The 26,844-nt window shown below is 48.9% G+C and overlaps 1 protein-coding gene across 1 annotated transcript in view; it reads left to right on the top strand.

The window, feature by feature from the left end:
- UBR4 (ubiquitin protein ligase E3 component n-recognin 4) overlaps positions 1–26,844 on the top strand; it is a 94,498-nt gene that overhangs the window by 40,406 nt on the left and 27,248 nt on the right. Inside the window, exons 57-82 of the mRNA XM_059487321.1 lie at positions 414–544; positions 676–853; positions 1,034–1,138; positions 1,607–1,762; positions 4,262–4,430; positions 5,268–5,364; positions 5,757–5,864; positions 6,343–6,459; positions 8,133–8,342; positions 9,021–9,170; positions 9,781–10,008; positions 10,090–10,168; positions 10,865–11,107; positions 12,613–12,781; positions 13,274–13,418; positions 14,081–14,166; positions 14,630–14,717; positions 15,557–15,750; positions 17,122–17,361; positions 19,298–19,436; positions 20,598–20,723; positions 20,879–21,007; positions 23,347–23,690; positions 25,323–25,413; positions 26,356–26,440; positions 26,543–26,670. Coding sequence (XP_059343304.1) covers positions 414–544; positions 676–853; positions 1,034–1,138; positions 1,607–1,762; positions 4,262–4,430; positions 5,268–5,364; positions 5,757–5,864; positions 6,343–6,459; positions 8,133–8,342; positions 9,021–9,170; positions 9,781–10,008; positions 10,090–10,168; positions 10,865–11,107; positions 12,613–12,781; positions 13,274–13,418; positions 14,081–14,166; positions 14,630–14,717; positions 15,557–15,750; positions 17,122–17,361; positions 19,298–19,436; positions 20,598–20,723; positions 20,879–21,007; positions 23,347–23,690; positions 25,323–25,413; positions 26,356–26,440; positions 26,543–26,670 — 3,935 coding nt within the window. The remainder of the gene's footprint in view (positions 1–413; positions 545–675; positions 854–1,033; positions 1,139–1,606; positions 1,763–4,261; positions 4,431–5,267; positions 5,365–5,756; positions 5,865–6,342; positions 6,460–8,132; positions 8,343–9,020; positions 9,171–9,780; positions 10,009–10,089; positions 10,169–10,864; positions 11,108–12,612; positions 12,782–13,273; positions 13,419–14,080; positions 14,167–14,629; positions 14,718–15,556; positions 15,751–17,121; positions 17,362–19,297; positions 19,437–20,597; positions 20,724–20,878; positions 21,008–23,346; positions 23,691–25,322; positions 25,414–26,355; positions 26,441–26,542; positions 26,671–26,844) is intronic.

Genomic DNA, 26,844 nt, shown 5'->3' with positions numbered 1-26,844 from the left:
AAAAAAGACTAAAATCAGCCTTTTTCCTTTCTTTTGTTCTCCCTTGCCCCCTAAACCCCTTTTGTTTAATAAACTCTCACCTTTTCGTTGGTATTTGTGAACCCCAAAAGGAAATCTCTCTGAGATATTCCCCTTTCAGTGACAGGGAAATCTGATGATTTTTTTTAGAGAGTTGTAATCTAGAGTTAGTATTTCTGTGCATGTTTTCAGGTTCTAATAAATCAGTCAAAGATGTGTGCAGGTCAAAATTATCAAAGCTCTATCCAAGAGAGGTTTTTCAGTATTGAAGCAGATTGTAGTGTCAGGAGTCTCTCAGTAACTGAGGGTAGTATGGGTTTTTTCCCAGCATTAGCAGCCTGGTTTGGGATGATGTGAGGAGCTGTGCATTTATGAACTTGTGCTTTGCCACTCAGGAGATAAGGATGATGATGATGATGACGATGCAGAAGACAAGCTGCAGAGCTCTGGGATAGCAAATGGAGAGCACATCCGACAGGAGAGCCAGGAGCAGAGCGAGGTGGATCACGGGGACTTTGAGATGGTGGTGAGTCCAGAGCTTGTCCTTGGAGCCTTTGAAGTGTGCCAGGATTTAATTTAGTTCTGATGAACCTGCTTGTAGTGCTCCCTTAGTGGTGATGGTCTGGGGAAAGCTCTCACTGTGTTTCCTCTCCATAGTCTGAATCCATGGTTCTGGAGACTTCTGAGAACGTGAATAATGGGAATCCTTCTCCTCTGGAGGCTCTCCTGGCTGGAGCAGAGGGATTCCCTCCAATGCTGGATATCCCTCCAGATGCAGATGATGAGACAATGGTGGAGTTGGCTATTGCCCTGAGCCTGCAACAAGATCAGCAAGGTCAGATGTGAGCACTGTTGGGAGGCAAAGAGGGGATGGAAACTGGGAAAGAAATGAGGCAAAGCTGTTGGTGTCATCACCAGTGAACCAAAGATAGCAGAACTATGAAATATACAGAAAATGCCAGAGTTAACTTAGTCTCTCAGAGAAACATGCCCCTAAGTTGTTCTCTGCTTGCAGGGAGCAGCAGCAGTGCCCTTGGGCTGCAGAGCTTGGGGCTGTCGGGCCAAGCTCCCAGCTCCTCCTCTCTGGACGCTGGAACTCTCTCGGACACAACAGCATCAGGTAACTGTTCACTGCAAGGCAGCTTCTTTTTCACATTCTCACCTAAGTAATGCCTTAAAATTGGTTTGCAAATATGGTTTGGAGGAACCAGTTATTATTACTGGCTTCTTGTATATTTGAGAATGTGCTTACAGCTTGTTCCTGCTTTGATTGACTCTCACTGTAGACTTCTGAGGAAGTTATTTCTGCTCTTTAAACTTAAGCAGACAAAACAAAGCATGTGCTGTATTTCCCTTGCATTTCTAAACAACCAGACATGGTTCTTTAAGTAACTGTGCATGCCTGTGTGTTTGATAGAGAAGCTTTCCTCTCGGGATATCTCCCCTGCACTGCTTTAACCATCCTGCTGGTCACCCCAAGCTCCCTTTCCCTTTGTAGCCATCCCCAGCCCCCAAACCCTGCAGCCTTTCCCTGGTAGCGAGAGCGTCGTTTGCAGTTGTTCCCAGGCAGTGTTTTTACTTGTAACAGCTCTCTTTATTCTCTTAGCTCCAGCCTCTGACGACGAGGGCAGCACGGCGGCCACGGACGGCTCCACGCTGCGGACATCGCCCGCGGAGCACGGCGGCAGCGTGGGCTCCGAGAGCGGCGGCAGCGCCGTGGACTCGGTGGCCGGGGAGCACAGCGGTGAGTGAGCCCTGCTGCACCCCCTGCTGCATTCCCTGCTGCATTCCCTGCTGCACCCTTCCTGCTGCATTCCCTGCTGCACCCTTCCTGCTGCACCCTTCCTGCTGCACCCTTCCTGCTGCACCCTTCCTGCTGCACCCCCTGCTGCACCCCCTGCTGCACCCCCTGCTGCACCCCCTGCTGCACCCTTCCTGCTGCACCCTTCCTGCTGCGTTCCCTACTGCACCCTTCCTGCTGCATTCCCTGCTGCAGGCCATCCTGCAGCCCCTGCTGCACCCCTGCCGTAGCTATGCTGCACCCCGTCCTGCACCCTCTGCTCCTTCCCTGCTGCACCCCCTCCTGTAGCCATGCTGCACCCCTTGCTGCATCCCCTGCTCCTTCCCTGCTGCACACCCTGCTCCCTCTCTGCTGCACCCCTTCTGCAACCCCTCCTGCACCCCCTGCTCCCTCTGTCCTGCATCCCCTGCTGCATCCCCTGCTTCTTCCCTACTGCAGCCCTGCCGCAGCCCCTGTGTGACCGTGTTCACAGGGGTTCTTGAATGAGGGAAGAGATGAGCATCTGACTCCATGTTTCAGAAGGCTTGATTTATTATTTTATGATGTATATTACATTAAAACTATACTAAAAGAATAGAAGAAAGGATTTCATCAGAAGGCTGGCTAAGCTAAGAACAGAAAGGAATGGCAACAAAAGCTTGTGTCTCGGACAGAGGGTCCAAGCCAGCTGACTGTGATTGGCTGTTAATTAGAAACAACCAACATGAGACCAATCACAGATGCACCTGTTGCATTCCACAGCAGCAGATAATCATTGTTTACATTTTGTTCCTGAGGCCTCACAGCTTCTCAGGAGGAAAAGTGCTAAGGAAAGAATTTTTCATGAAAAGATGTCTGCGACTCCCCCACTGCACCCTCTGTTTTTGCCCTGCTGCAGCCCCTGCTCCCTCCCTGCTGCCACAGCCTTGCCCACCATGGGAGCATGTGGGTGATCCCTGGCACATAGGGAATCTCAGTTCCCAGTAGCTGCTGCCATTTGTCATTTCGTGGGTTCTGCCCCAGTGCCTGCAGATGGAATGTTGTCTGCCTTTTGTGGTTCTCTGGAAGTGTGGAATCTGCAGCAGATTTTGCTGGGCTGTAATAACAGAATCATTGAATCCCAGAATGGTTTGGGTGGGAAGGGATCTTAAAGATCATCCTGTACTAACCCCAAGGCAGGGACACCTTCCACGATCCCAGCTTGCTCCAAGCCCTGTCCAACCTGGCCTTGGACACTTCCAGGGATCCAGGGGCAGCCACAGCTTCTCTGGACAACCTGTGCCAGGGCTTCATCACCCTCTGAGTAAAGAATTTCTTCCTAATATCCCATCTAATCCTGCCCTTGTTCAGTTTAAAGCCACTGCCCTGGTCCTGTCAGTCTCTCCCCATATAACAAGTCCCTCTCCCTGCTTTTCATAAGTACCATGAGTACCCAGTACTCTGTAAGATATGGGAGGCCACAGCAAGGTCTCCCCAGAGCCCTTGCCTCTCAGAATGCCTAGAGCAAACTGAGACAATTCACTATGCTGCTGGTTAACTTTGAATGAGATAGGATTAATTACTCTCTTTTTAGTTTGGGACTGATACCCAGGTAAAATAATCACAGACTCTTATTTTAAAAATTGTCTGATTGTCTGCCTTGCCCATCCAAGCATGTCTGACTGAGTTTGAATTACTGCTGTGGGACCAGTTCAGTTTGGGCCACAAAGATGAGGGTGTCAAAGAAAAGATTTCTACAAAAGCACTTTCAGCCTCTCTGTGGCTTTCAGAAGAGAACCAAAGCCAGATCTCCTTCGAACCACAATTCATTCCAAAGTGCAGCTCAGCTGTGCTGGTGGATATGAAGGAGGCAAAGTGCCTGTTGGGTTGCTGAGGCTGTGTGTGTTTCCCTGTTGAATTACTGAGGCTGTGTGTGTTTCCCTGTTGAATTACTGAGGCTGTGTGTGTTTCCCTGTTGGGTTGCTGAGGTTGTGTGTGTTTCCCTGTTGAATCACTGAGGCTGTGTGTGTTTCCCTGTTGGGTTGCTGAGGCTGTGTGTGTTTCCCTGTTGGGTTGCTGAGGCTGTGTGTGTTTCCCTGTTGAATCACTGAGGTTGTGTGTGTTTCCCTGTTGGGTTGCTGAGGTTGTGTGTTTCCCTGTTGAATTGCTGAGGCTGTGTGTGTTTCCCTGTTGGGTTGCTGAGGTTGTGTGTGTTTCCCTGTTGGGTTGCTGAGGTTGTGTGTGTTTCCCTGTTGAATCACTGAGGCTGTGTGTGTTTCCCTGTTGGGTTGCTGAGGTTGTGTGTGTTTCCCTGTTGAATCACTGAGGTTGTGTGTGTTTCCCTGTTGGGTTGCTGAGGCTGTGTGTGTTTCCCTGTTGGGTTGCTGAGGCTGTGTGTGTTTCCCTGTTGAATTGCTGAGGCTGTGTGTGTTTCCCTGTTGAATCACTGAGGTTTTGTGTTTCCCTGTTCCCCTGTCTCCCCAGTGTCCGGCCGGAGCAGCGCCTACGGGGACACGGCGGCCGAGGGCCACGCGGCGGGGCCGGGCAGCGTCAGCTCCAGCACGGGAGCCATCAGCACCACCACGGGCCAGCAGGAGGGAGAGGGCTCCGAGGGGGAAGGGGAGGCAGAGGGGGACGTCCACACCAGCAACAGGCAAGAGACTTTGTTTCCTCTTGAGGGAGAGCAGCTCTGTGCTCTGGGGATGGTTGCAGAGGAGGGGGCTGCAGTGCCAGGAGTGGGATTTGTGACTGCTGGGTAACCAGAGTGGAAAGTCAGAAACACAGCCTAGAGCAAACTGCCATTGCAAAATCATGGAGTGTCCTGAGGTGGAAGGGACCCACAAATGTCATCCAGTCCAGCCCCTGGCCCTGCACAGACATCCCAACAATCCCACCCTCTGCACCCCAATGTTGTCCAAATGCTCCTGGAACTCTGGCAAGCCTCAGGGCTGTACCCGTTCCCTGGGGAGCCTGGGCAGTGCACCCTCTGTGCAATCACCATGTGGTGTGATAAACACACCCAGTGTGTGTCCCACAAAACTGCTGCCTCTCGGAAGTGATGAAAAAATGCTCCATGAGTCTAGTTAACACAGAATCAGTGAAATCTTGGGAGCCTCACTGTTAGGACAAATTCACTGTTAGGACAAATTCACTGTTAGGACAAAAGCATGTGCCAGTGTCCTTTGGGAACATGGACACTTTTCACTGTGTGGGAGCAGGTGCTCAGTCCCCTCTCCAAGCAGTGTGGAGCTGATTTGCAGGATGTTGCAGTTGCAATCCCAGGTTGCCAGGCCTGGGCAGTGTGGCACCACTGTCAGAGGTGCTCTGCATCTTTGGCTTCTCTCCCCTGTGAAGTCTGAGCAAGTCCTATTCCCCCTGGGAGGATTTGATGGCTTAGGGTTTGTGGGGCAGATTGCAGTGCTCTCCTGGGGACCCTGCTGGGTGAGGGGTGTTCTGGGCTGTGTCTGATTGCTGATCACTGAATCCCCAGGCTGCACATGGTCAGGCTGATGCTGCTGGAGAGGCTGCTGCAGAACCTGCCCCAGCTGAGGAACGTGGGGGGGGTCCGGGCCATCCCTTACATGCAGGTGAGTGAGGAGGGCTCACAGTTAAGCCCAAATAAAACAGTTCAGTCACTGATTTCTATTTGCATGTGCTTTTCTCCTTCCTGCCCAGTCACAATGTGAGTCCATCTGTTGCACAGCATTCCTTACCCACAGGTTTTTGGACTTGTGCCCTTTCTCAGTGTGACTTTACAGCTGACTGAGGAGCCTGAGGGCTCCAATCCTTGAGCTCCACTGTATTTGGGAAGGTCTTGTGGGTTTATGCTGAATGTTCATATTAGGATGTGAAGCAAAGGCTGGATTTGGGAAAGAGCACATAAAATCAAGATAAAATCAGTGCTGTTTCATGAAAGATAAATAATTATCTTGATAATGTGGAACCTGCCTTCTAATAATTCTCTGACTGCTTTTCCCAGGTTATTCTGATGCTCACAACAGACCTAGATGGGGAGGATGAGAAAGACAAGGGAGCTTTGGATAACCTTCTGTCGCAGCTGATTGCAGAGCTGGGCATGGACAAAAAGGTAAAGTGCAGTGTGGGCTCATGCTCTCAATTTGCTCCCTCTAGACAGGTTTTCTTTCCTTGGAGGAATTAAATGCTTGGGAGTCACAGAAACATTGCTGTGTGGATGTGGTCAGGCAGCTCATTCCTCTTGCCTCCTTTCACATAAGGTGGAAAATTACATGAGTGGAACTCCCACTGTTTCCTGGGTCTGACATCCACAAGTGAGCATGAAAATGTGTTTTGCTGGAATTAAACTCTGAGAAGAGCCATGATCAGTAAATGCATGATTGACATATGTAGCTTTTATTTGTGTGGGACTGTTCTCTGGCAGCCAGGCCACTGCCTACCCTCCTGTTGAGGCATTTGTGCTGCTTTTTCAGTCTTACTGCTAGAGCTTAAATTAGAAATGCTTCCCGAGGATCAGAGCACTGAACTTGAGAGGCTTGGGACGCTGCTCAGCTCTGGGATTGAGCAGCAGGATGTGTCTTTGCTTGCAGGATGTGTCCAAGAAGAACGAGCGCTCCCCTGTGAACGAGGTGCACCTGGTGGTGATGAGGCTGCTCAGTGTCTTCATGTCCAGGACCAAGTCAGGATCCAAGACTTCCATTTGTGAGGTACATTTTCCAATATGCTTTGTCAGGGGATGATTTTGTCCCCCTTTAGTCAGCTCTCACAAGGCCCCCCTGGAGCACTGCACACAGTTCTGGTGTTCTCAACATGAGAACTCGTGGAATTGTTGGAGCAAGGGCAGAGGAGGCCATGTAGGGGACTTGAGCACCTCCCCTATGGAGACAGGCTGAGACATTGGGAATGTTCAGCCTGGAGAGGAGAAGGTTGTGTGGAGACACCACAACACCTTCTATGGTGTAAAACTGACTGCAGGAAAGCCAGAGAGAGACTTTTCATCAGGGGCTGGAGTGACAGGACAAGGGGGAAAGGGTCAGGCTGAAAGAGGGAAAATTTAGGTCCGATATTGGGAAGAAATCCTTCCCTGTGAGGGTGGAGATTGCCCAGAGCAGCTGTGACTGCCCCTGGATCCTTGGCAGTGCCTAAGGCCAGGCTGGACAGGGCTTGGAGCAATGTGGGACAGTGGAAGGTGTCCCTGCCCATGGCAGAGGGTGGAATAGGATGAACTTAGAGGTCTCTTCAAACCCAAACCATTCTGGGATTCCATGATGTGCTTGGAGGGCTTTTGTTCATCAAAAACAAAGCTGCTAACTGAAATAACAGGTGTAAAACTGAAACATCCTTGAGAGTGCTTTGGAAAAATTTATAGGGAACGTGTAGTGTTACTGAACTCTTGTGGAAAAAGAGTTTTGAAACTAGGGCTGGAGGAAGCAGCTGTGGAAAGACAATTGGATGCTCTTGTTTTGTGCGTGGTTCCAGACTGAGCTCAGGGCAGCACATTAATGATGGTACTTAAAACAGACTGGCAGATTTTTTCCCTTGCATCTCACCAGTGCTGAAGGGGTTAAAGAGGATTTGTAATGTGATTATTGGAAAGCAATATGCTGCTGTGTCAACGTAAAAGTCGCTAAGAGGATTCCTTAGATATTTGTTGCTAAAAGGTACAGTAATAAGGCATAAAAAGCAGTATGTGTGGTGGGAAGGAGATTAATAAAAAAGCATAGAGGTTAAAAAATTTAGTCTGAACTGCATCAAATTTTAATGAGCTTATGAGCTGTGGGGTTTGTTTGGATTTACAGGGCTGCTTTAATAGTTTTATTTACAGTAGCTTTTTCTCCAGCCTTTGTTACTCACTTGAGCTTCCCACAGAAATCAAAGCTCCTCGTCTTGCAGAATGCAGGTGGAGCAATACCTGGGTGGAGCAGAGCCTGTGAGAGGCAGCTGCAACAGGGACTCTTTCTCTACCAGGATTCACACCCAGCTGGCCAAATCCCAGATAAACAAATAGAAATCCCAACTTAAAAACAAAAAAAAAGAAGGGGGAAAAAAAGAAGGGAAGAAAGCCCTAGTCATCTAATCCACAGCAGAGTGGCCTCTGGCACATGTGTCGAGGGGAGATTAGACTTAAGAGGAGATTTTATTTGTTTTCCTTTACTAAGCACTTGTTCAAAAGAGTCTCTGTAAATATTTGAGTTGCTTTTCATAAACACAAAAAAAAAAAAAAAACAAAAAACCCCAACCTCAAACAAACCCCAAACTTAAAAGCTGCCTGCAAAGTTTCATCCAGACCTGCTCTCTTGCCCACACTGTCAGCAGGTGCTCGGGGCTGCCCCAGCTCTCCCAGGTGTGTTCCTGATCCAGCTCCTTCCCTCTGTTCCAGGCTTCCTCCCTGATCTCCAGTGCCACAGCAGCTGCCTTGCTGAGCTCTGGTGCTGTTGATTACTGTCTGCACGTGCTCAAGTCCCTGCTGGAGTACTGGAAGAGCCAGCAGAACGATGAGGAGCCTGTGGCCACCAGCCAGCTGCTGAAGCCTCACACCACCTCCTCTCCCCCTGACATGAGCCCCTTTTTCCTCCGCCAGTACGTGAAGGTGAGTCCTGCTCTGTGCTGGGAGCTGGGCAGGGCCTGCACTCAGGGGGGGCTGCATGGAAAGCAGCCCTGCATGAGGAGTTTGCCCTCAGAAGAGCAGCCAAAATCCATCTTGTGGCACAGAGTTACAACTGGGAGTGCTCTGAGTTCTCTGGGCAGCCCAGCTCCTCTCCCATCTCTCCCTGCATCCCTTGGTGCACTCCTAACCAGGAGTTCTGTGGAGCTGTTCCTGGAGGAATTGTTAATCATCCTGAAGGGAAGCTGCTCCAGCCCATGACTCCTGTGCTTGGCAGGCAGAATTCCTGAACTTAGTGTGCCAAGGAAGTGGAATGGTGGATGGGAGTTTCCACAGTAATTCCCAGGCTTGTTCCACCACTGTGGTGCCATTGTGCCATGGTTTGGTGTTTGTACAGGTGCTGTGCAAAAAGCCTGATTAAATGTAAGAATGTCTCCTGAATTGAGCTGCTTTATTACTCCAAACTAGCTGAGTGCATCCTCACAGCTGCCCTCCAGTTCAAGGCCTTTGCAGGTTCTTATTCATCATCTGGGAGCATTCTTTGTGCTGCAAAGGGGCAGAAATCCCTTGTTTTTATAAAATCAGCAAAAGCACCCTGTCATTCATCATGGCACCACGCTGGGTGTGCTCAGAGCCTGAGGGATTGATTTCTCTTGCTGCCAGGGTCATGCTGCAGATGTTTTTGAGGCCTACACTCAGCTCCTGACAGAGATGGTGCTGCGCCTGCCCTACCAGATCAAGAAGATTGCAGACACCAACTCCCGCATCCCCCCACCCATCTTTGATCACTCCTGGTTCTACTTTTTGTCTGAGGTAAGCAAAAACATGATACACCTGCGGATTTCCACAGGAAAACTCCAATAATGATTTCTTGCATGGGAGAGATGAGCTTTTGCAGAGCTGATCTCTGCTCCATCTTGTATTTTTAATCCCCTTAAAAGAAGGTGAACTGTTGGCTTTGTGCATTCCTGTTGAACAGGAATCCGTAGGAAAACATACATGAAAAATGAGGTTGCTGTTATTTCTTGGAACTCAGTGGTTGCTGCCACAAAGCTTAGAGAGAAAACCTGCTGTGAGATGGAAAATAATGTAACATCATGCTCAGCTGTTGGTACTTGGGCCTTAAAACAGAAATCAGGAAGATATTTGGTGTTTGTCTTCTCAGTCTGCTTCCTGCTTTACATAACAAGTTATCTTACATTTACACAAGTATGAGTTAGGATTTCTTAATTAGCCTTGCTTGGGTGTTTATTTGAGGTTGGAGATGATTTCCAGCAAGCGGTGCAGTGCTGCTGTGCAGTGTCTGTTCTGCCTGGGACTTAGAGGATTAAAGCTGGGTGAACTCATCTCCTATCTGTTTACTTTTTGGAAGAAAACTCTCATTTTTGGTGGTGATCTCACTGTGCCCTGGCTTCCCCTGCAGTACCTGATGATCCAGCAGACGCCGTTCGTGCGGCGCCAGGTGCGGAAGCTGCTGCTGTTCATCTGCGGCTCCAAGGACAAGTACCGGCAGCTGCGGGACCTGCACACGCTGGACTCGCACGTGAGAGGCATCAAGAAGCTCCTGGAGGAGCAGGGCATCTTCCTGAGGGCCAGTGTGGTGACAGCCAGCTCAGGCTCTGCCCTGCAGTATGACACCCTGATCTCCCTGGTAAGGGCAGGAGCAGGGAAAGGCCTCGGGGTGGTGTTGGTGTGACAGGAGTGCTCTGATCCCATCCCTTTGTGCCTGCAGATGGAGCATTTGAAGGCTTGTGCAGAGATTGCCACGCAGAGAACAGTGAACTGGCAGAAATTCTGCATCAAGGATGACTGTGAGTTCTGTCTCACAGGGTTTGGGGAGCAGTGGTGTCATGGTTGGGATGGAGGTGGCTCAGATGAGGAAGCTCAGCACAGTTGAGGGTTTTGATAGGACTGAACTGTTTCCAGTACTCATTATCCCAGTGCCCTAATTGCATCTGGTCCTTGGCTAAAGAGCAAAATGTGGTGTCATGGATAACTTAGAGGAACAGGAGATCTGTGTTCTCTTGCTTGTGCTGCCATTGTGCCAGGGAATCATTTGGGATGAGCCACTGTACCTGGTGTACTCCAGTGTTAGGCTTCTATGGTCCAGGGACAGAACGGTCCTGGAAGTTTGGTTCTTGTGTACAAAGGCTTTTGGTTTAGCCTGGGTGGGTTTTTTTGGTTTGTTTTTTTTTTTTTTTCTTTTTATTTTTTATTTTTTTTTCTTTTTTAATTCAGGCTTTAGTGGCATGGAGCTGTGTCAGGGCAGGGTTAGGTTGGATATCAGGGAAAGGTTCTTTCCCAAAGGGTGCAGGCACTGCCCAGGCTCCCCAGGGAATGGGCACAGCCCCAAAGCTGCCAGAGCTCCAGGAGCATTTGGACAGTGCTCCCAGGGATACCCAGGGCGGGATTGTTGGGGTGTCTGTGCAGGACCTGGGTTGGATTCAATTCCAGCTCAGGACATTCCACGATTGTGTGATTCAAACATTTTCCCCTTTCCTCCACAGCCGTTCTCTATTTCCTGCTCCAAGTCAGTTTCCTGGTAGACGAAGGAGTGTCCCCAGTTCTCCTGCAGCTGTTGTCTTGTGCTCTGTGTGGCAGCAAAGTGCTGTCTGTGGCTTCATCCTCTGGAGCTTCCAGCACCTCTTCCAGCTCTGCTCCTGCAGCATCAGGCTCGGGGCAGGCGGCGGCGCAGAGCAAATCCTCCACCAAAAAGAGCAAGAAGGAGGAAAAGGAGAAGGAGCGAGAGGGTGAGGGGCAGCTGGGCCCTGGCCTGTGGTTTTAGGGAGCAAGTTTGCTCCTCACATGTTGGAGTGTTGGGGGTGGGATGGTGGGGATCGATGGAGATGAGAGATCTCTGCAGCCAGGTCAGGAACTTGGGGTTTATTGCAAAGGGCCAAGTGCAGGGACCTGCTGGGAGCTGCCAAACACAGCTGGAGCAGGAGTGAGAGGAGAGAGGGGGATAGAGGATGAGAGGGTGAGAGAGTAAGAGGGTAAAAAAGGTAAGAGAGTAAAAGGGGTAAGAGAGTGAGGTTCCCGTCACAATACAATAAATCTTCTGTGTCGAATATTCTCATTCTCACTAACCAATCTAGGACAACATACAAATCCTACAGCATTTACATACAGCCTATAAGAATCATTGCATTACCACACTGTGTTACATTTTAAACCCTAAAAACTCCTCTTTGGGCCCCTTCTGCCAAGCTGTAGGGTCTGCTCTGACCCTTGGGCCTGTCTGCAAGCAGAGGGTGTTGTTCCATCAAAAGGGGATTACCTTCAGCTGGCCATGCCATTGTTTTCCAGTTGTTTAGTAACTAAGGGATCTCAAAGCTTGCTTTCATTTCCATTTTGCTTACAGTTTCTATATTCTCAAACTCTTTTGCCAGGCAATCATATTTATAAGTTTTTCCTGTTTCATCTTCCCCAACACTCGCAGCCTTTCTTACTCTCTTCAGAAAGAGCTGGATGATAAATCCTGCTGTTGGGAAAGGGTCATGGCTCGTGGCAAGGGCACCCACAGCCACAATCAGGAGAGAGGAGCAGTTTTCCCATGTGCAGAGGGGACTAAGGTGGAGCAGTGTCCTGAGAGTTGGGCTGAAACCACGTGCTGAGGACATCCCAAACTCACTGTATTTATTGCCTTGAGTGGCTTTGAAGTTGTCTAATGGTGTTACCTAACCTAGTGATGAAGCAGCTTCCACTTAACTTGCCTGTCCTGGGTTGTAGGAGGCTGAAAGGCTCACGAGGATTAAAACAAGTCCTGGGGATGCACACCCAGTTAGCTGTGCTCTGCAGTGATTGTGTTCAGACTTGTTTCCTCTGGCTGCCTTGGAAGCTCTTCTGGAGCCAGGGCTGCTGCTTAATGAATATCCACAGTCCTGGGAAAGTAATTAAGCTTCCCTATAAAAGTCACGGGCATAAATTCTCTCTTGGCTTTTCTTCAAGGAGCTGCTTTGGCTTTCACCATCAGATGGTTCTCTGTGAGGCTTTTCATTGCCTCATGGTCAGTCCTTTCTTTTTATCAGGATGTGTAGCACATTTCTCACGTCCTCACTGGCAAGTTTTCCTGCAGTTTTTTTCCTGTTAGCCAGGAGTGCTGGGTTGTGTTGTTGAAAAAGACAGGAATATTAAACTTCCTTGTTACCTGAAACATAATAATTTGTCCCCATTATCCTGACTCTGAAATAGTGGAGTGGCCTGCCTGTGAGGTGCTACATTTATGGTCTCCCTAAAGCCTTCCCTGTGTCCCTAGGTGAGGGTTCAGGCAGCCAGGAGGACCAGCTGTGCACAGCCCTGGTGAACCAGCTGAACAAGTTTGCTGACAAGGAGACCCTCATCCAGTTCCTGCGCTGCTTCCTGCTGGAATCCAACTCCTCCTCAGTGAGGTGGCAGGCCCACTGCCTGGCCCTGCACATCTACAGGTGAGCCTGGGCTGCCTCAGGCCCAGAGCCCCTCTCTGAAGGATGCTGGAGCCTGCAGTGTTGGGTTCCTCTGGAACTGCCCTCGTGGTTTGCAGTTACTGGGGCTGGAGGTGAAGTTGTGACTTACCCACGGTCCATCTCAGTTGTCACCTGCAAGGAGCACTTCATTTCTGCCTGCAAAATCTCACTGCTGTCATGGCCAGGAGCAGGTGTTTGTGGGCAAAGTGAATTTCTGAGGCAGATCCAGACTCCCACCATGAGAAGTTGGGAGCTGTGTGGGGAGAGGAGTGCTTTAGGGGGCTGGACTCCTTCAGAGCTCTGTTCAGTTGTTGCAGGACAGCTGCTTTTGTTTTGGAGTGCTGGAAAACAGAACTGTGCTGGTGGGATTCAGCTCTGTGAGCTCTGCAAGGTGATGGTTTCCCACTTTGGTGGAGTGGAGCTTATGTTCTCCTTCTGCACAAGAGCCCTGATTGTGTGTAATCCACCCAACAGGAACTCCAACAAGTCCCAGCAGGAGTTACTGCTGGATCTCATGTGGTCCATCTGGCCAGAGCTCCCAGCCTATGGAAGGAAGGCTGCCCAGTTTGTGGATCTCCTGGGATACTTCTCCCTGAAAACACAGCAGACTGAGAAAAAGGTACAGTGACATTCCAGAAGGGAGGTACAGCATCCCACGTGCTCATTTATGATACACCTGGCACAGATTTTCTGTCAGAAGAGCTTGTGCTGGAAATATCTCATGTTATTAGAACTTTAATGTTAAAAAAAGCAGAACCCTAAAGAATTTGGAAGTGTGGGATTTTTGTTTTATTGTTTTGGGGATGAAATTGTGCTGGTGAGTTTTTTATTTATTGAGAAAAATATCTCTTTCCCACAGGAGGCTTTGTGGATCTGGCAGCTCCAGTTTTTAGATTTTTTTGATATTGCAACTCCTAGAAATCTTTTGTAACCATGATTTTTGAACAAAGGAAGTTGTGGCCTCTTTTAGGGGATCGGTGGGATTGAGAACAAATAATTTAGACCCATTGATGCTTGCAGGAGTATGTTTAAAGAGTGGGGAATGCTGTACAAATCTTGGCAGACACCTGCTGGGATTGACTGACAAACAGCACTTATTGTGTCAATCTCAAATTTTAGGATCAATTACAGCCCTGGGTAATGATTTAAGCACATAAATTCCTGTGGGTGTGGTGTGTACTTCTTTTGGGGCACCTGGAGCACCACAAGATGAGGATGTTTTTGTCTGTGTAGCAATAAAAGCATTGTTTTGAAGACTGTCTTTTCCTGGTTTTATTTCAGCTGAAGGAATATTCCCAAAAGGCCGTGGAGATCCTCCGGACCCAAAACCACATTCTCACCAACCACCCCAACTCCAACATCTACAAGTGAGTCTTTGTGCCTTGGATCCAGGTCTCTGCAGGGCTTTCCAGCTGAGCTCCATCCATGGGGAGCACCCAGGGCAGGTGGTGGGATGGACCCTGCTGAGGTTTGTGCCTGCTGGGCTTGGGAGAGCAGCAGAATCCTTCTGCCACATGCAAACCTGACATTGTGCCCTGCCAGCAGAGCTTGGCTTGACCTCTTCTGCTCAATAAATGTTAAAAAATCTTAGGCCCAGCTGGAGAACAGAGATTTGCAGTTTTGAGTGTTCTTGGTCCCACCTTGGCCATTGATAATTAGAATAAAAGTGCTGAGTTAAAAGCTGTTATTTCCAATGTGGTTTACATTGTAGCAGTTCTGTTACACACTGGGACTGGGAAATGGGGGAAATTAAAGTGATTCTGCTTGAATGGCTGAGTTTAAAGCAGCAAATGCCCAGGTCCATGTGTCAGTGTTGTTTCCTCATTCCAGCACATTGTCTGGGCTTGTGGAATTTGATGGCTACTACCTGGAGAGTGATCCTTGCCTTGTCTGCAACAACCCCGAGGTGCCTTTCTGTGTAAGTAACCCTGGAGTCACACAGCCATGGAATGTCCTGGGCTGGAAAGGGCCCACAAGGATCAAATCCAACCCTGGCTCTGCACAGACATCCCAGCAATGTCCTGGGTGTCTCCTGGAGCTCTGGCAGCCTCGGGGCTGTCCCCATTCCTGGGCAGCCTGGGCAGTGCCAGCACCCTCTGGGGGAAGAACCTTGCCCTGATTCAGCCTAAATCCTCCTGACAGAGCTCCAGCTGTGCATGACACCAACATTAACTGCTGTTACTAAATCCTTTCCAGTGGTGGGATCCCAACCCTTTCCAGGTGTGGTTTCCTGTGCCCTTAAGGTTTTGGGGTGCCCTCAGACAGGCAGTGTGCCCTTGCTTTGTCTCCCCAGTACCTCAGGGATCCCAGCTATTTCCAGATGTGGTTTCCTGTGTCCCTGAGGTTTTGGGGTGCCCTCAGACTGGCAGTGTGCCCTTGCTTTGTCTCCCCAGTACATCAGGGATCCCAATCCTTGGTTTTCCCTGTCCCTGAGGTTTTAGGGTGCCCTCAGACTGGCAGTGTGCCCTTGCTTTGTCTCTCCAGTACATCAGGGATCCCAATCCTTGGTTTCCTGTACCCCTGAGGTTTTGGGGTGCCCTCAGACAGTCAGGGTGCCCTTGCTTTGTCTCCCCAGTACATCAGAGATCCCAACCCTTGGTTTCCTGTACCCCTGAGGTTTTGGGGTGCCCTCAGACAGTCAGGGTGCCCTTGCTTTGTCTCCCCAGTGTATCAGGGATCCCAACCCTTGGTTTCCTGTGCCCCTGAGGTTTTGGGGTGCCCTCAGACAGTCAGGGTGCCCTTGCTTTGTCTCCCCAGTACATCAAGCTGTCGTCCATCAAAGTGGACACGCGCTACACGACCACGCAGCAGGTGGTGAAGCTCATTGGCAGCCACACCATCAGCAAGGTGACAGTGAAGATTGGGGACCTGAAACGAACCAAGATGGTGAGGACCATCAACCTCTACTACAACAACAGGACCGTGCAGGCCATCGTGGAGCTGAAGAACAAGTATGTTCATCAAGTTTTCTGTGCAGTCTCTGAATCAGATTCGTTCCCTTGGCTTCTTGTTTTTCCCCAAGGTTCCTCTTTAGACTGTTACTCATCACTCTCAGCACACATTGGGTGGGATTGTTCTGAATCCCCTACAATTGTTGAAGCAAAGATCCAGATTTCCTCTGAAGCTTGAAGAATGTCTATAAAATTAGTGGATTCTGATTTTGTCCGGGCTCGCTTTAAAGCACCTGACTTAATTGTGTGGGAACCAGCAGTAATACTGAGAGCACTTCATGGGTAGTTTGACTCCAAAAGGGATTTGGACTTTGCAGCATGTCCAGGAATGCTGAAAGCATTAACATTGTTTCTTTGAAGCCATAGAGTAGAATTAAAATTAGAAGTTGGATGGTCTCACTCTCAGCTCTGCTTTACCTACCAGAAATGGCTCCTTTTCAACACACTGCTCAGTCTGGAGCCAGTCCTGCTTATGTGCTTCCCCTTCTTACTTCTTGAGATGTTCTCACCAGAATCAGATCTCTCTGGCTTAGGGATTAATCTGTGCCCGCCGCTTATTGCTTATTTGAAGTCTTAATCCTCTGTGACATCACAAGTGGCTGCTGTGGAGAGGATTATGATGTCACAAAGAGAGGATTCTGACTTCAGGTTGAGAATAAGCAGTGGGAGCAGATGAGATCTTTAAGAAATAAATATCCTGTTTTCATGCAAATGTCCTTACTAATAAAAAAATGGAGGTGAAAATCCCTAGAAAATGTCTGTAGAATTAAAGTTTTTCCATGAGGCATCAACAGCTCTTTAATCCCAAACAGTCTCTCTCTATGAAGAGGATAAAGGCTTAAAATGTATTTCTGGCTACATATCATGTCAATACAGAAGCTAAGGAAACGAATCCTAGAACTGCTCTCCATTCATCCCAGTTAAAGGAGATTTGGAGCCGAGACGGTTGCATTTGGCTTTTCCTCACACGTGGGTGGGGAGGGAACTTCCCTCTGGAAAACTTTCCTTTCCTTTCCTTTCCTTTCCTTTCCTTTCCTTTCCTTTCCTTTCCTTTCCTTTCCTTTCCTTTCCTTTCCTTTCCTTTCCTTTCCTTTCCTTTCCTTTCCTTTCCTTTCCTTTCCTTTCCTTTCCTTTCCTTTCCTTTCCTTTCCTTTCCTTTCCTTTCCTAACCTAACCTAACCTAACCTAACCTAACCTAACCTAACCTAACCTAACCTAACCTAACCTAACCTAACCTAACCTAACCCTTCCTTTCCTTACCTAACCTAACCTTTCCTTTCCTTTCCTAACCTTTCCTTTCCTTTTTCCTAACCTTTCCTTTCCTAACCTTCCCTTCCCCTTTCCCTACCTTCCCCTCCATCCCTCCTGCAGGCCGGCTCGCTGGCACAAGGCCAAGAAGGTGCAGCTGACGCCGGGGCAGACGGAGGTGAAGATCGATCTGCCCCTGCCCATCGTGGCCTCCAACCTGATGATCGAGTTCGCCGACTTCTACGAGAACTACCAGGCATCGACCGAGACCCTGCAGTGCCCGCGCTGCAGCGCCTCGGTGCCCGCCAACCCCGGCGTGTGCGGCAACTGCGGCGAGAACGTCTACCAGTGCCACAAGTGCAGGTCAGGGTGTCCCCAGTGTCCCCAAAATCACTGTGTGTGTGCCCAGAACGGCTACCAGTGCCACAAGTGCAGCTCTGTGGGTGTCCCCAGTGTCCTCAAAATCACTGTGTGTGTGCCCAGAACGGCTACCAGTGCAGGTGTGTGTCACTGTGTCCCCAAAATCACTGTGTGTGTGCCCAGAACAGCTACCAGTGCCACAAGTGCAGGTTTGTGTGTCCCCAACATCCCCAAAATCACTGTGTGTGTGCCCCCAGAACATCTACCAGTGCCACAAGTGCAGGTGTGTGTCACTGTGTCACTGTGTGTGTGCCCAGAGTCACTGTGTGTGCCCCCAGAACGGCTACCAGTGCCACAAGTGCAGGTCTGTGTGTCCCCAGTGTCACTGTGTCACTGTGTATGCCCCCAGAACGGCTACCAGTGCCACAAGTGCAGGTCAGGGTGTCACTGTTTGTGTGCCCAGTGTCACTGTGTGTGCCCCCAGAGTCACTGTGTGTGCACCCAGAATGTCTACCAGTGCCACAAGTGCAGGTCAGGGTGTCACTGTGTCACCGTGTGTGTGTCCCCAGAACGGCTGCCAGTGCCACAAGTGCAGGTCAGGGTCACTGTGTGTGTCCCCTGTGTCACTGTGTGTGTCCCCAGAATGGCTACCAGTGCCACAAGTGCAGTTCTGTGTGTCACTGAGTGTCACTGTGTGTGTCCCCAGAACGGCTACCAGTGCCACAAGTGCAGCTCTGTGGGTGTCCCTGTGTGTCCCTAGAACATGTACCAGTGTCACTGTGTCCCCAGTGTCTCCAGAGCACGCAGCAGTGCCCCAAGTGCAGCTCTGTGTGTGTCCCTGTGTGTCCCCAGTGTGTGGCAGTGCCCCAGGTGCAGCCCTGTGTGTGTCCCTGTGTGTCCCCAGTGTGTGGCAGTGCCCCAGGTGCAGCCCTGTGTGTGTCCCCCTGTGTCCCCAGTGTGTGGCAGTGCCCCAAGTGCAGGTGTGAGTGTCCCCCAAAGCCCTCCCGGGTGCCCCACACCCCCTGCCATGTAAATCCCCCAGTCTGGTTAATACAAGCACACAATCAAATTAGTGGGGAAGTATAAAACAGGCTTACAGGGATTTAATGTAATGCAGGCTAACAAAGGGAGCCTGGGAGCACAATTCTCAGCCAGCTGAAGTTTCACATCCAGCTTCGAAGTTCACAGCACAGAATTCCCTGGAGCTGGTTATTTTTGGCCTGCCTGGGCTGGAGGCTGGAGTTCAGCTGGGGGATTGCAGGGCTTCCCCCAGGATCCCTGCCTGGGCTGGACAGACAGTTCCATTCATGGCTTTTGTTGTGCTCTGCTTATTCAGAGCAGGCTCAGGGGTAATTTACTGTGTGCTATTCACACTTCTACTACAGCCTTAGAAATCCTTCTCTTTTGTCACTTTTGTCTCCTTATCTGGTATCTCTTTCCCCTTATTGTTGTCCCTATTCCTCTCTAATTCTCATGGGATTTGAGGTGTTTGGGAGGCTCTTTCCTGGGGATTGCTGGTGTGTGGAAAGGTTTCCATGTCCCTTCTGGAGCTCTGGGAGCCATAAATCAGTTCTGTCTGCTGCCCTGCTCTGCAGTGGGGAGAAGTGCTGCAGTCAGTCCCAGTGCAAAGGCCAAACCCTACAAACCAGAACAGTTCCTTCATCTGTGTTCTCCTAAAGGACACAGTGCCCCAGCCTGACTTTCTACCGGGAATTACTGTCATTAAAGTGGAATTGTTAGGAACAATTTGCTGCTTTTTCCAGCCAGAACATGGCACTGCTGGGAGGACTTTTTTTGTTGCCTGATCTGTAGGTTTTGATTCTCCAGTATTTCCCTTCCCCAGAGCAGTCTGGTCACCGAGGTTTTTTAAGTCACCCAGTCTGTTCAGTTTGTTCCATTGCCTGGAGCTGCAGGTTTTGAGCTGCTGCCTTCCTTACAGGTCCATCAATTATGATGAGAAGGATCCTTTCCTGTGCAATGCCTGTGGCTTCTGTAAATACGCCCGCTTCGACTTCATGCTCTACGCCAAGCCCTGCTGTGCTGTGGACCCCATCGAGAACGAGGAGGATCGCAAGAAGGTGGGGCTGGCAGGAGCTCCTGGGGCTCTGGGACACTGTGGGGACAGCAGGGCTCCATCCCCTCTATGGGCACAGCAGGGCTCCATCCCCTGTTAAAATCAGAGCTCCATCCCCTGTCAAAATCAGTGTTCCTTCAAGGCTCCTCACTGACCGATGCATTCTGAGTTTGTGTCTTGCTCCACCAGACAAGTAATTCTTCCAAAGGCATCATTCAGTGCCTCACAAATGAACTGACTGCATCTCCTTGCCTTGCTGTACACGGGGGTGGATTTGGGTTCTTCTGTTGGCTTCCCATCCCACCTGAGCAGCCCTGCTAATGAATGAAGAGCCCTGTGCACTCTGTGTCCTGTCCCAAAGGATCAGGGTGCTTGGTGTAGTATCACAGGGTGTGCTCAGTGTAGTACCACAGGGTGTGCTCGGTGTAGTACCACAGGGTGTGCTCGGTGTAGTACCACAGGGTGTGCACAGTGTAGTATCACAGGGTGTGCACAGTGTAGTACCACAGGGTGTGCTCAGTGTAGTACCACAGGTGTGCTCAGTGTAGTATCACAGGGTGTGCTAAGTGTAGTACCACAGGGTGTGCTAAGTGTAGTACCACAGGGTGTGCTCAGTGTAGTACCACAGGGTGTGCTAAGTGTAGTACCACAGGGTGTGCTAAGTGTAGTACCACAGGGTGTGCTCGGTGTAGTATCACAGGGTGTGCTAAGTGTAGTACCACAGGGTGTGCTAAGTGTAGTACCACAGGGTGTGCTCGGTGTAGTACCACAGGGTGTGCTAAGTGTAGTACCACAGGGTGTGCTAAGTGTAGTACCACAGGGTGTGCACAGTGTAGTACCACAGGGTGTGCTCAGTGTAGTATCACAGGGTGTGCTCAGTGTAGTATCACAGGGTGTGCTCAGTGTAGTACCACAGGGTGTACTCAGTGTAGTACCACAGGGTGTGCTTGCTCAGTGTAGTACCACAGGATGTGCTCAGTGTAGTACCACAGGATGTGCTCATTAGTGTCACCACAGTGCTCCTCAGAGCAGAACCAGGCTGCAGGGTCACAATTTAGTGATGTAGTGATTTCCCCCCAAAAGAAAAGCAAAAGAGAAGACTTGGAGCTTGGTGGTTGTGGTTCTGAAAATGAAATAAGAGTTTCCTTTCCTTTTCCCTGGCTAGGCAGTGACAAACATCAACACTCTGCTGGACAAGGCTGACAGGGTGTATCACCAGCTGATGGGACACCGACCACAGCTGGAGAACCTGCTGTGCAAGGTGAACGAGGCAGCCCCTGAGAAGCCCCAGGTAAGCAGGGCCAGGTGCAGCTGGCACAGAGCTCAGGCTGGGCACACTCTGGCCTTGGCTCTGCCCAGGGCAGTCCTTGCCTCAGGTGCTGCTCTGCTGTTGTTATTTTGTGTGGAGCCTCCCTTTGTGATTCCTCTTTGCTTTCCCTGTTCCAGGATGAGTCTGGCAGCAGTGGAGGGATCAGTTCTACCTCAGCCAGTGTGAACAGGTACATCCTGCAGTTAGCCCAGGAGTACTGTGGGGACTGCAAGAACTCCTTCGATGAACTGTCCAAAATCATCCAGGTACAATGTGCTTTGGTTTGGATTTGGGCCAGGTGTTTTGTTAGGAAAAAAAACCCCAAGATGTTGCCATTCTTCATTTAATGATATCATTAACAGCAGGTGATCAGCTGCATATTTGCAGGGAAATAATAATAATTTCTAAAAGCTAGGTATTAATTACTAAATTTTCAGCTAGCTTGTGAAACTGTTTTTATCAGCAGCTCCATCATGAAGAGCAGGAGACTGAACAGATGGTTAATTAAGGAGAATTGAATTTTTGCATGTATCAAGTGTTTGAAAACACACCAGTCTGAAGGATGACCTACAGAAGTGTTTTATAAATTAAATATATTTATTTGTGCTCAACAAGTCACATAAACACTGCAAAACCTGCTACATCATGAATGTCCTTTTGGCTGTGATATTTAAGCATATGAAATAGTTGGTTCTCTCTATAAATAATAATTTACTCTGACTTCCTCTGCCAGTATTAGTAGTAGTTAATACTACGGATTTGTCACATTTCCAGCCTTATATTGCATGTAGTGTAAACAGCAGGGAGGATGAAGTGATAAAGCTCTGGAATGTTCTGCCTGGGGAGGTGGTGGAGTCACCATCCCTGGGTTTGTTTAACAAAGCCTGGATGTGGCACTGGGTGCCAGGGTTTAGTTGAGATGTTGGGGCTCAGTGGTCTTTAAGGTCTCTTCCAACCCAGTGATTCTGTGAATTCTTTGATAAATGAGAGTTAGGCTGATATTCCTCATGGATTTCCCAAGTCTTCTCTTGCCATGTAGGATTTCAAGTTTGGAAACACTTGGTTAAAAATGTCAGGAAAATTAATCCACAAACACCAGAGGTTTATGTCCAAAAAGGAGACAGAGCAGTCCTTTTACTTAATTTAAATAAAGGGAGAGGCCATGGGGCATTCCCCTGGGGTCTCTTCAATTTTTGGAGGATGCAGCCTCCTTTATATCCTAATTTCTCTTCTCTCTTTCCCCATTTCTGAGATACTTGAGAGGTTCAGACTTCCTAGAATGCCTGATCCCAAAGATTCCCCTCTAATGTATAACCCTTCCTTTTAATTTTTAATTCTTACAGAATTTAGGGGGTTCCCCATTGTTTTCAATATCCAATTTCATTGGATAAAGTTTATTTTCAAAAGCAAATATCTTTTTCCAATCAGTAGAATCCTTCCCATTGTTTCTTTTATCTCTCAGTGCTAGTTTATCTACCAGCTTGCTTGTAAAGACAAATCCCTCATTCCTCTCCAGAATATTTCTCCCTGAAATACTCAGTGAAAATGTTAGGGAAATTAATCCTCAAACATCAGGTTTATGTCCAAAAAGGAGACAGAGGAGTTCTTTTACTTAATTTAAATAAAGGGAGAGGCCATGGGACATTCTCCTGGGGTCTCTCCAGTTTTTGGAGGATGCAGCCTCCTTTTTATCCCAATTTCCCAGCTGCATTTCCCTTCTCTCTTTCCCCATTTCTGAGGTACTTGAGAGGTGCAGACTTCCCAAAACGCCTGATCCTGAAGATTCCCCTCTAATGTATAACCCTTCCTTTTAATTTTTAATTCTTATGGAATTTAGAGTTTTTCCTCATTGTTTCTTTCATCTTTCAGTATCCAGTTTCATTTATCAGCAAACCTAAAGTTTATTTGTAGAAACAAATATCTTTTTCCAATCAGTGGAAGCCTTCCCATTGTTTCTTTTATCTCTCAGTGCTAGTTTATCTACCAGCTTGCTTGTAAAGACAAATCCCTCATTCCTCTCCAGAATATTTCTCCCTGAAATACTCAGTGAAAATGTTAGGGAAATTAATCCTCAAACATCAGGTTTATGTTTGTAAAGACAAATCCTATTACAGTGTCCTGAGTGGGTCGCTGGTGGTGAGAGAGAGACGAGAATCTTGTTTCTTGATCAGAAGGCTGGATTTATTGATATATCATATATAATACATTATGACTATACTAAATAAAATAAAGAGAGACATTGCAGAGCTGCTGCTAGGCTAAGAATAGAAAGGAAAGAAATCTCTAACAAAGTTGTGTCCAAGGACTCAGTCCCCGGCTTGCACTTTGTGATTGGCCCTTAATTATAAACGAGAAGCATGAGCCAATCAAGGTGCATCCCATTACATGCCACAGCAGCTGATAACAATTGTTTACATTCTCTTCTGAGGCCTCTGCCCTCCAGAAGACGCAGAAATCCGAAAGAAAGGATTTCCGTTGAAAAATGTCTGCGACGAAATCCCTCGTTCCTCTCAAAAACATTTCTCCCCGAAATACTCAGTGATGATAACCTGTGTCTGGGGGTGGCATTGAGCTGGCTGACAGTGGCTCCTGTGTGTGTCCCCAGAAAGTGTTTGCCTCTCGGAAGGAGCTGCTGGAGTACGACCTGCAGCAGCGCGAGGCGGCCACCAAGTCGTCGCGGAGCTCGGCGCTGCCCACGTTCACGGCCAGCCAGTACCGGGCCCTGTCGGTGCTGGGCTGCGGCCACACCTCGTCCACCAAGTGCTACGGCTGCGCCTCAGCTGTCACCGAGCACTGCATCACCCTGCTGCGGGCCCTGGCCACCAACGGCGCCATCCGCCACATCCTGGTGGCGCAGGGGCTCATCCGCGAGCTCTTCGACTACAACCTGCGCCGGGGCGCGGCCGCCATGCGCGAGGAGGTGCGGCAGCTCATGTGCCTGCTGACCAGGTGAGAGCTGCTCTGGGGAGCATCGTGCTTGGGGTGGTGCCTGAGGGCTTCTGCTTTTGTATTTTCTGTGTATTTTCCGTGTATTTGTGACCTCCAAACTCCACATGCAGCGCCAGCTGCTGTTCTCCCATTTTGGGCACACACAACAATTCCTCTCCATCCTGGCAGTCAAGGACACCTCACTGTCTCAGGATTTCACATATTCATTTGATATATTCTTTATTATTTGTACTTAGAATTTGCAGTTTGTAATATAACTTTGCAGTTCTTTAGTGTACAACTCCAAACTCCACGCACAGTGTCAGCTGCTGTTTGGGCACACACAACAATTCCTCTCCAGGCCTGGCAGTCAAGGACACCTCACTGTCTCAGGATTTCACATATTCATTTGATATATTCTTTATTATTTGTACTTAGAATTTGCAGTTTGTAATATAACTTTGCAGTTCTTTAGTGTACAACTCCAAACTCCACGCACAGTGTCAGCTGCTGTTTGGGCACACACAACAATTCCTCTCCAGGCCTGGCAGTCAAGGACACCTCAGTGCCTCAGAATTTCATATATTCATTTGATATATTCTTTATTATTTGTATTTACAATTTGTAATTTGTAATATAACCCTGCAGTTCTTTAGTATAGAACTCCAAACCCCACACGCAGTGCCAGCTGCTGTTCTCCAGTTTGGGACAGGCACAGCAATTCCTCTCCATCTTGGCAGCTAAGGATGTGACCGTGTCACAGGGGTTTGAGGATGAGGGAAAAGACAAGGATCTGACTCCATGTGTTAGAAGGCTTGATTTGTTATTTTATTATATATATTGTATTAAAACTATACTAAAAGAATAGAAGAAAGGATTTCATCAGAAGGCTGGCTAAGAATAGAAAAAGAAAGAATGATAACAAAAGTTTCTGTCTCGGACAGAGAGTCCGAGCCAGCTGGCTATGATTGGCCATTAATTAGAAACAACCACATAAGACCAATCACAGATGCACCTGTTGCATTCCACAGCAGCAGATAACCATTGTTTACATTTTGTTCCTGAGCCCTCTCAGCTTCTCAGGAGAAAAAATCCTAAGGAAAGGATTTTTCATAAAAGATGTCTGTGACACAAAAGACACCTCACTGCCTCAGGCCCCCAGAGATTCAACAAAAGGGAGCTGGGGGGAGCAAACTTGGGGTGAATGTGTTCATTAGCTGAAGCTGGAATTGGAGGATTCACCCCCAATATGCAAATGGAACATAGTTATAAAAGTGTGAAAACCCGTGGCCCGTTTTTGGGTGCAGCCCCCGTGGGGCTTCATCTGCCTGAGATGTACTTGAGGGCCCTTCACTAAATACTTTTTATTCCCTTAATTTTGTCTGGCCTCTATTTTAGGGTAGTCCCAAAAAGGCATCAGGATAGGCCCCTCAGGAAGGGAAAGCCTCACAGGGAGAGTTACCTTAGAATCACAAATTGGTCTTGGTTGGAAGGGACCTGAGTCCCTCCCCTGCCATGGGTGTGTTGTACAGCAGCAAAGTGTAACCCCCAACTCCCTGTGCACTTGGTACCAGCTGAGCTGGAATCCCAGAAGCTTTTGGCATTTAGTACAAGCAGAGCATAACAGTGTTGTCTTTTTCCTCCTGGAATCAGGGACAATCCAGAGGCCACACAGCAAATGAATGATTTAATCATTGGGAAGGTTTCTGCAGCTCTGAAGGGACACTGGGCAAATCCAGACTTGGTGAGAGACTCCAGTGTTTTCCTGTTTCTTTGTTCTGCCTCTCTAATCATTGCATCTTCTTTCTTATGGTCTGTTTGTAAGAAAAAAATTGAGTTTCAATAAGAAATTATGGGGAGAGGGGGTACCAGTCGTTGGTTTTTTCTGGGTCTGAATTGAAGGCACTGGAGACAGTAATTCATGTTCAGACCCAGGTGTGAACATGTCTGTTATCAGTGAAACAGTCTCACAACCATGAGTTGTGCAGCTTTTCATTAGAAGGCACAAAATGGCCAGCAATCTCTTGGTACAAGGGCTTTTAAGACTAAACTATACAATTAAGAGCTGACACCTGGATTATTTTCCCTTTTAACCCAATAACTGATCCCACAGAGCCCCCAATGCAGACTTTTCTGCCCAATTACAAAGTGCCACCCAAACCCATGGAGAAGGAGGAAGAAGAAGCATGAAGAAGAAGCCTAGGACAACACCCTGGGCCCTCTATCTTGCTGCCATCCACAACATACTAAAAATCCCAAAACCTCAATTTCTCACCAAGTGATACACCTACACTGCTCTCTGTAATCTGTTTCACACTTTTGTGGGTTCCAGTCTATCTTGAAGTCTGGGAGACTTTCTCCATGAATGAGGGTCAGAGTCAGTGCTGCCCTGGGGGTCAGGACACCCCAGAGCAGACACAGAAATATTCCCAGTGCCCTGGGTTTCCACAGGAAATGACATAAATGTCAGAATGTAGCACAAAATTTTGTGCACAGGTACCTGCTGAAGCTTCCTCGGGCAGTTCCCTGCCTTGGCTTTGCTTGTACCTCTCCAGCAGGTCACATCCCCCCAGTGTGCATGGCATTAAGCTAACCTAGATCTATATGTTTTGAACCTGAGTTGGTTAAAGCTGGGAGGGCAGCAGGGAGTGGGGCACCCCAGGAGCTGGAGCTGTGTGTGTTGCAGGCCAGCAGCCTCCAGTACGAGATGCTGCTGCTGACAGACTCCATCTCCAAGGAGGACAGCTGCTGGGAGCTGCGCCTGCGCTGCGGTGAGTGTGGGCACCAGCAAGGGCAGCATTGCCACCTCTAAACCCACCTCAAGTGCTGCCCAGAGCTCTCCCAGGATAATGAACACCCCTGTCTGCTTGCAGCTCTCAGCCTCTTCCTGATGGCAGTGAACATCAAGACCCCGGTGGTTGTTGAGAACATCACCCTCATGTGCCTGCGCATCCTGCAGAAGCTCATCAAGCCACCTGCTCCTACCAGCAAGAAGAACAAGGTACTGCCTCGAGGCTGAGCAAAACCTTGAGAATTTGCTGATTGGAGTCTGGCACGCTGATCTCAGTGAGGAATTAGTTTGTGAGGAAGGCAGGACTTGATTTTCCTGGTCTCTGTTACTAGGGAAGCACAAGCCCTGTGACTCTGGTCATTACACACTGCAAATCACAGATGA

Source organism: Ammospiza nelsoni, chromosome 22, assembly GCF_027579445.1.
Source record: "Ammospiza nelsoni isolate bAmmNel1 chromosome 22, bAmmNel1.pri, whole genome shotgun sequence".
Taxonomy (NCBI): Eukaryota; Metazoa; Chordata; class Aves; order Passeriformes; family Passerellidae; genus Ammospiza; species Ammospiza nelsoni.
The sequence above is the reverse complement of the archived record's forward strand: the minus strand, read 5'-3'. Positions and strand labels throughout refer to the sequence as shown.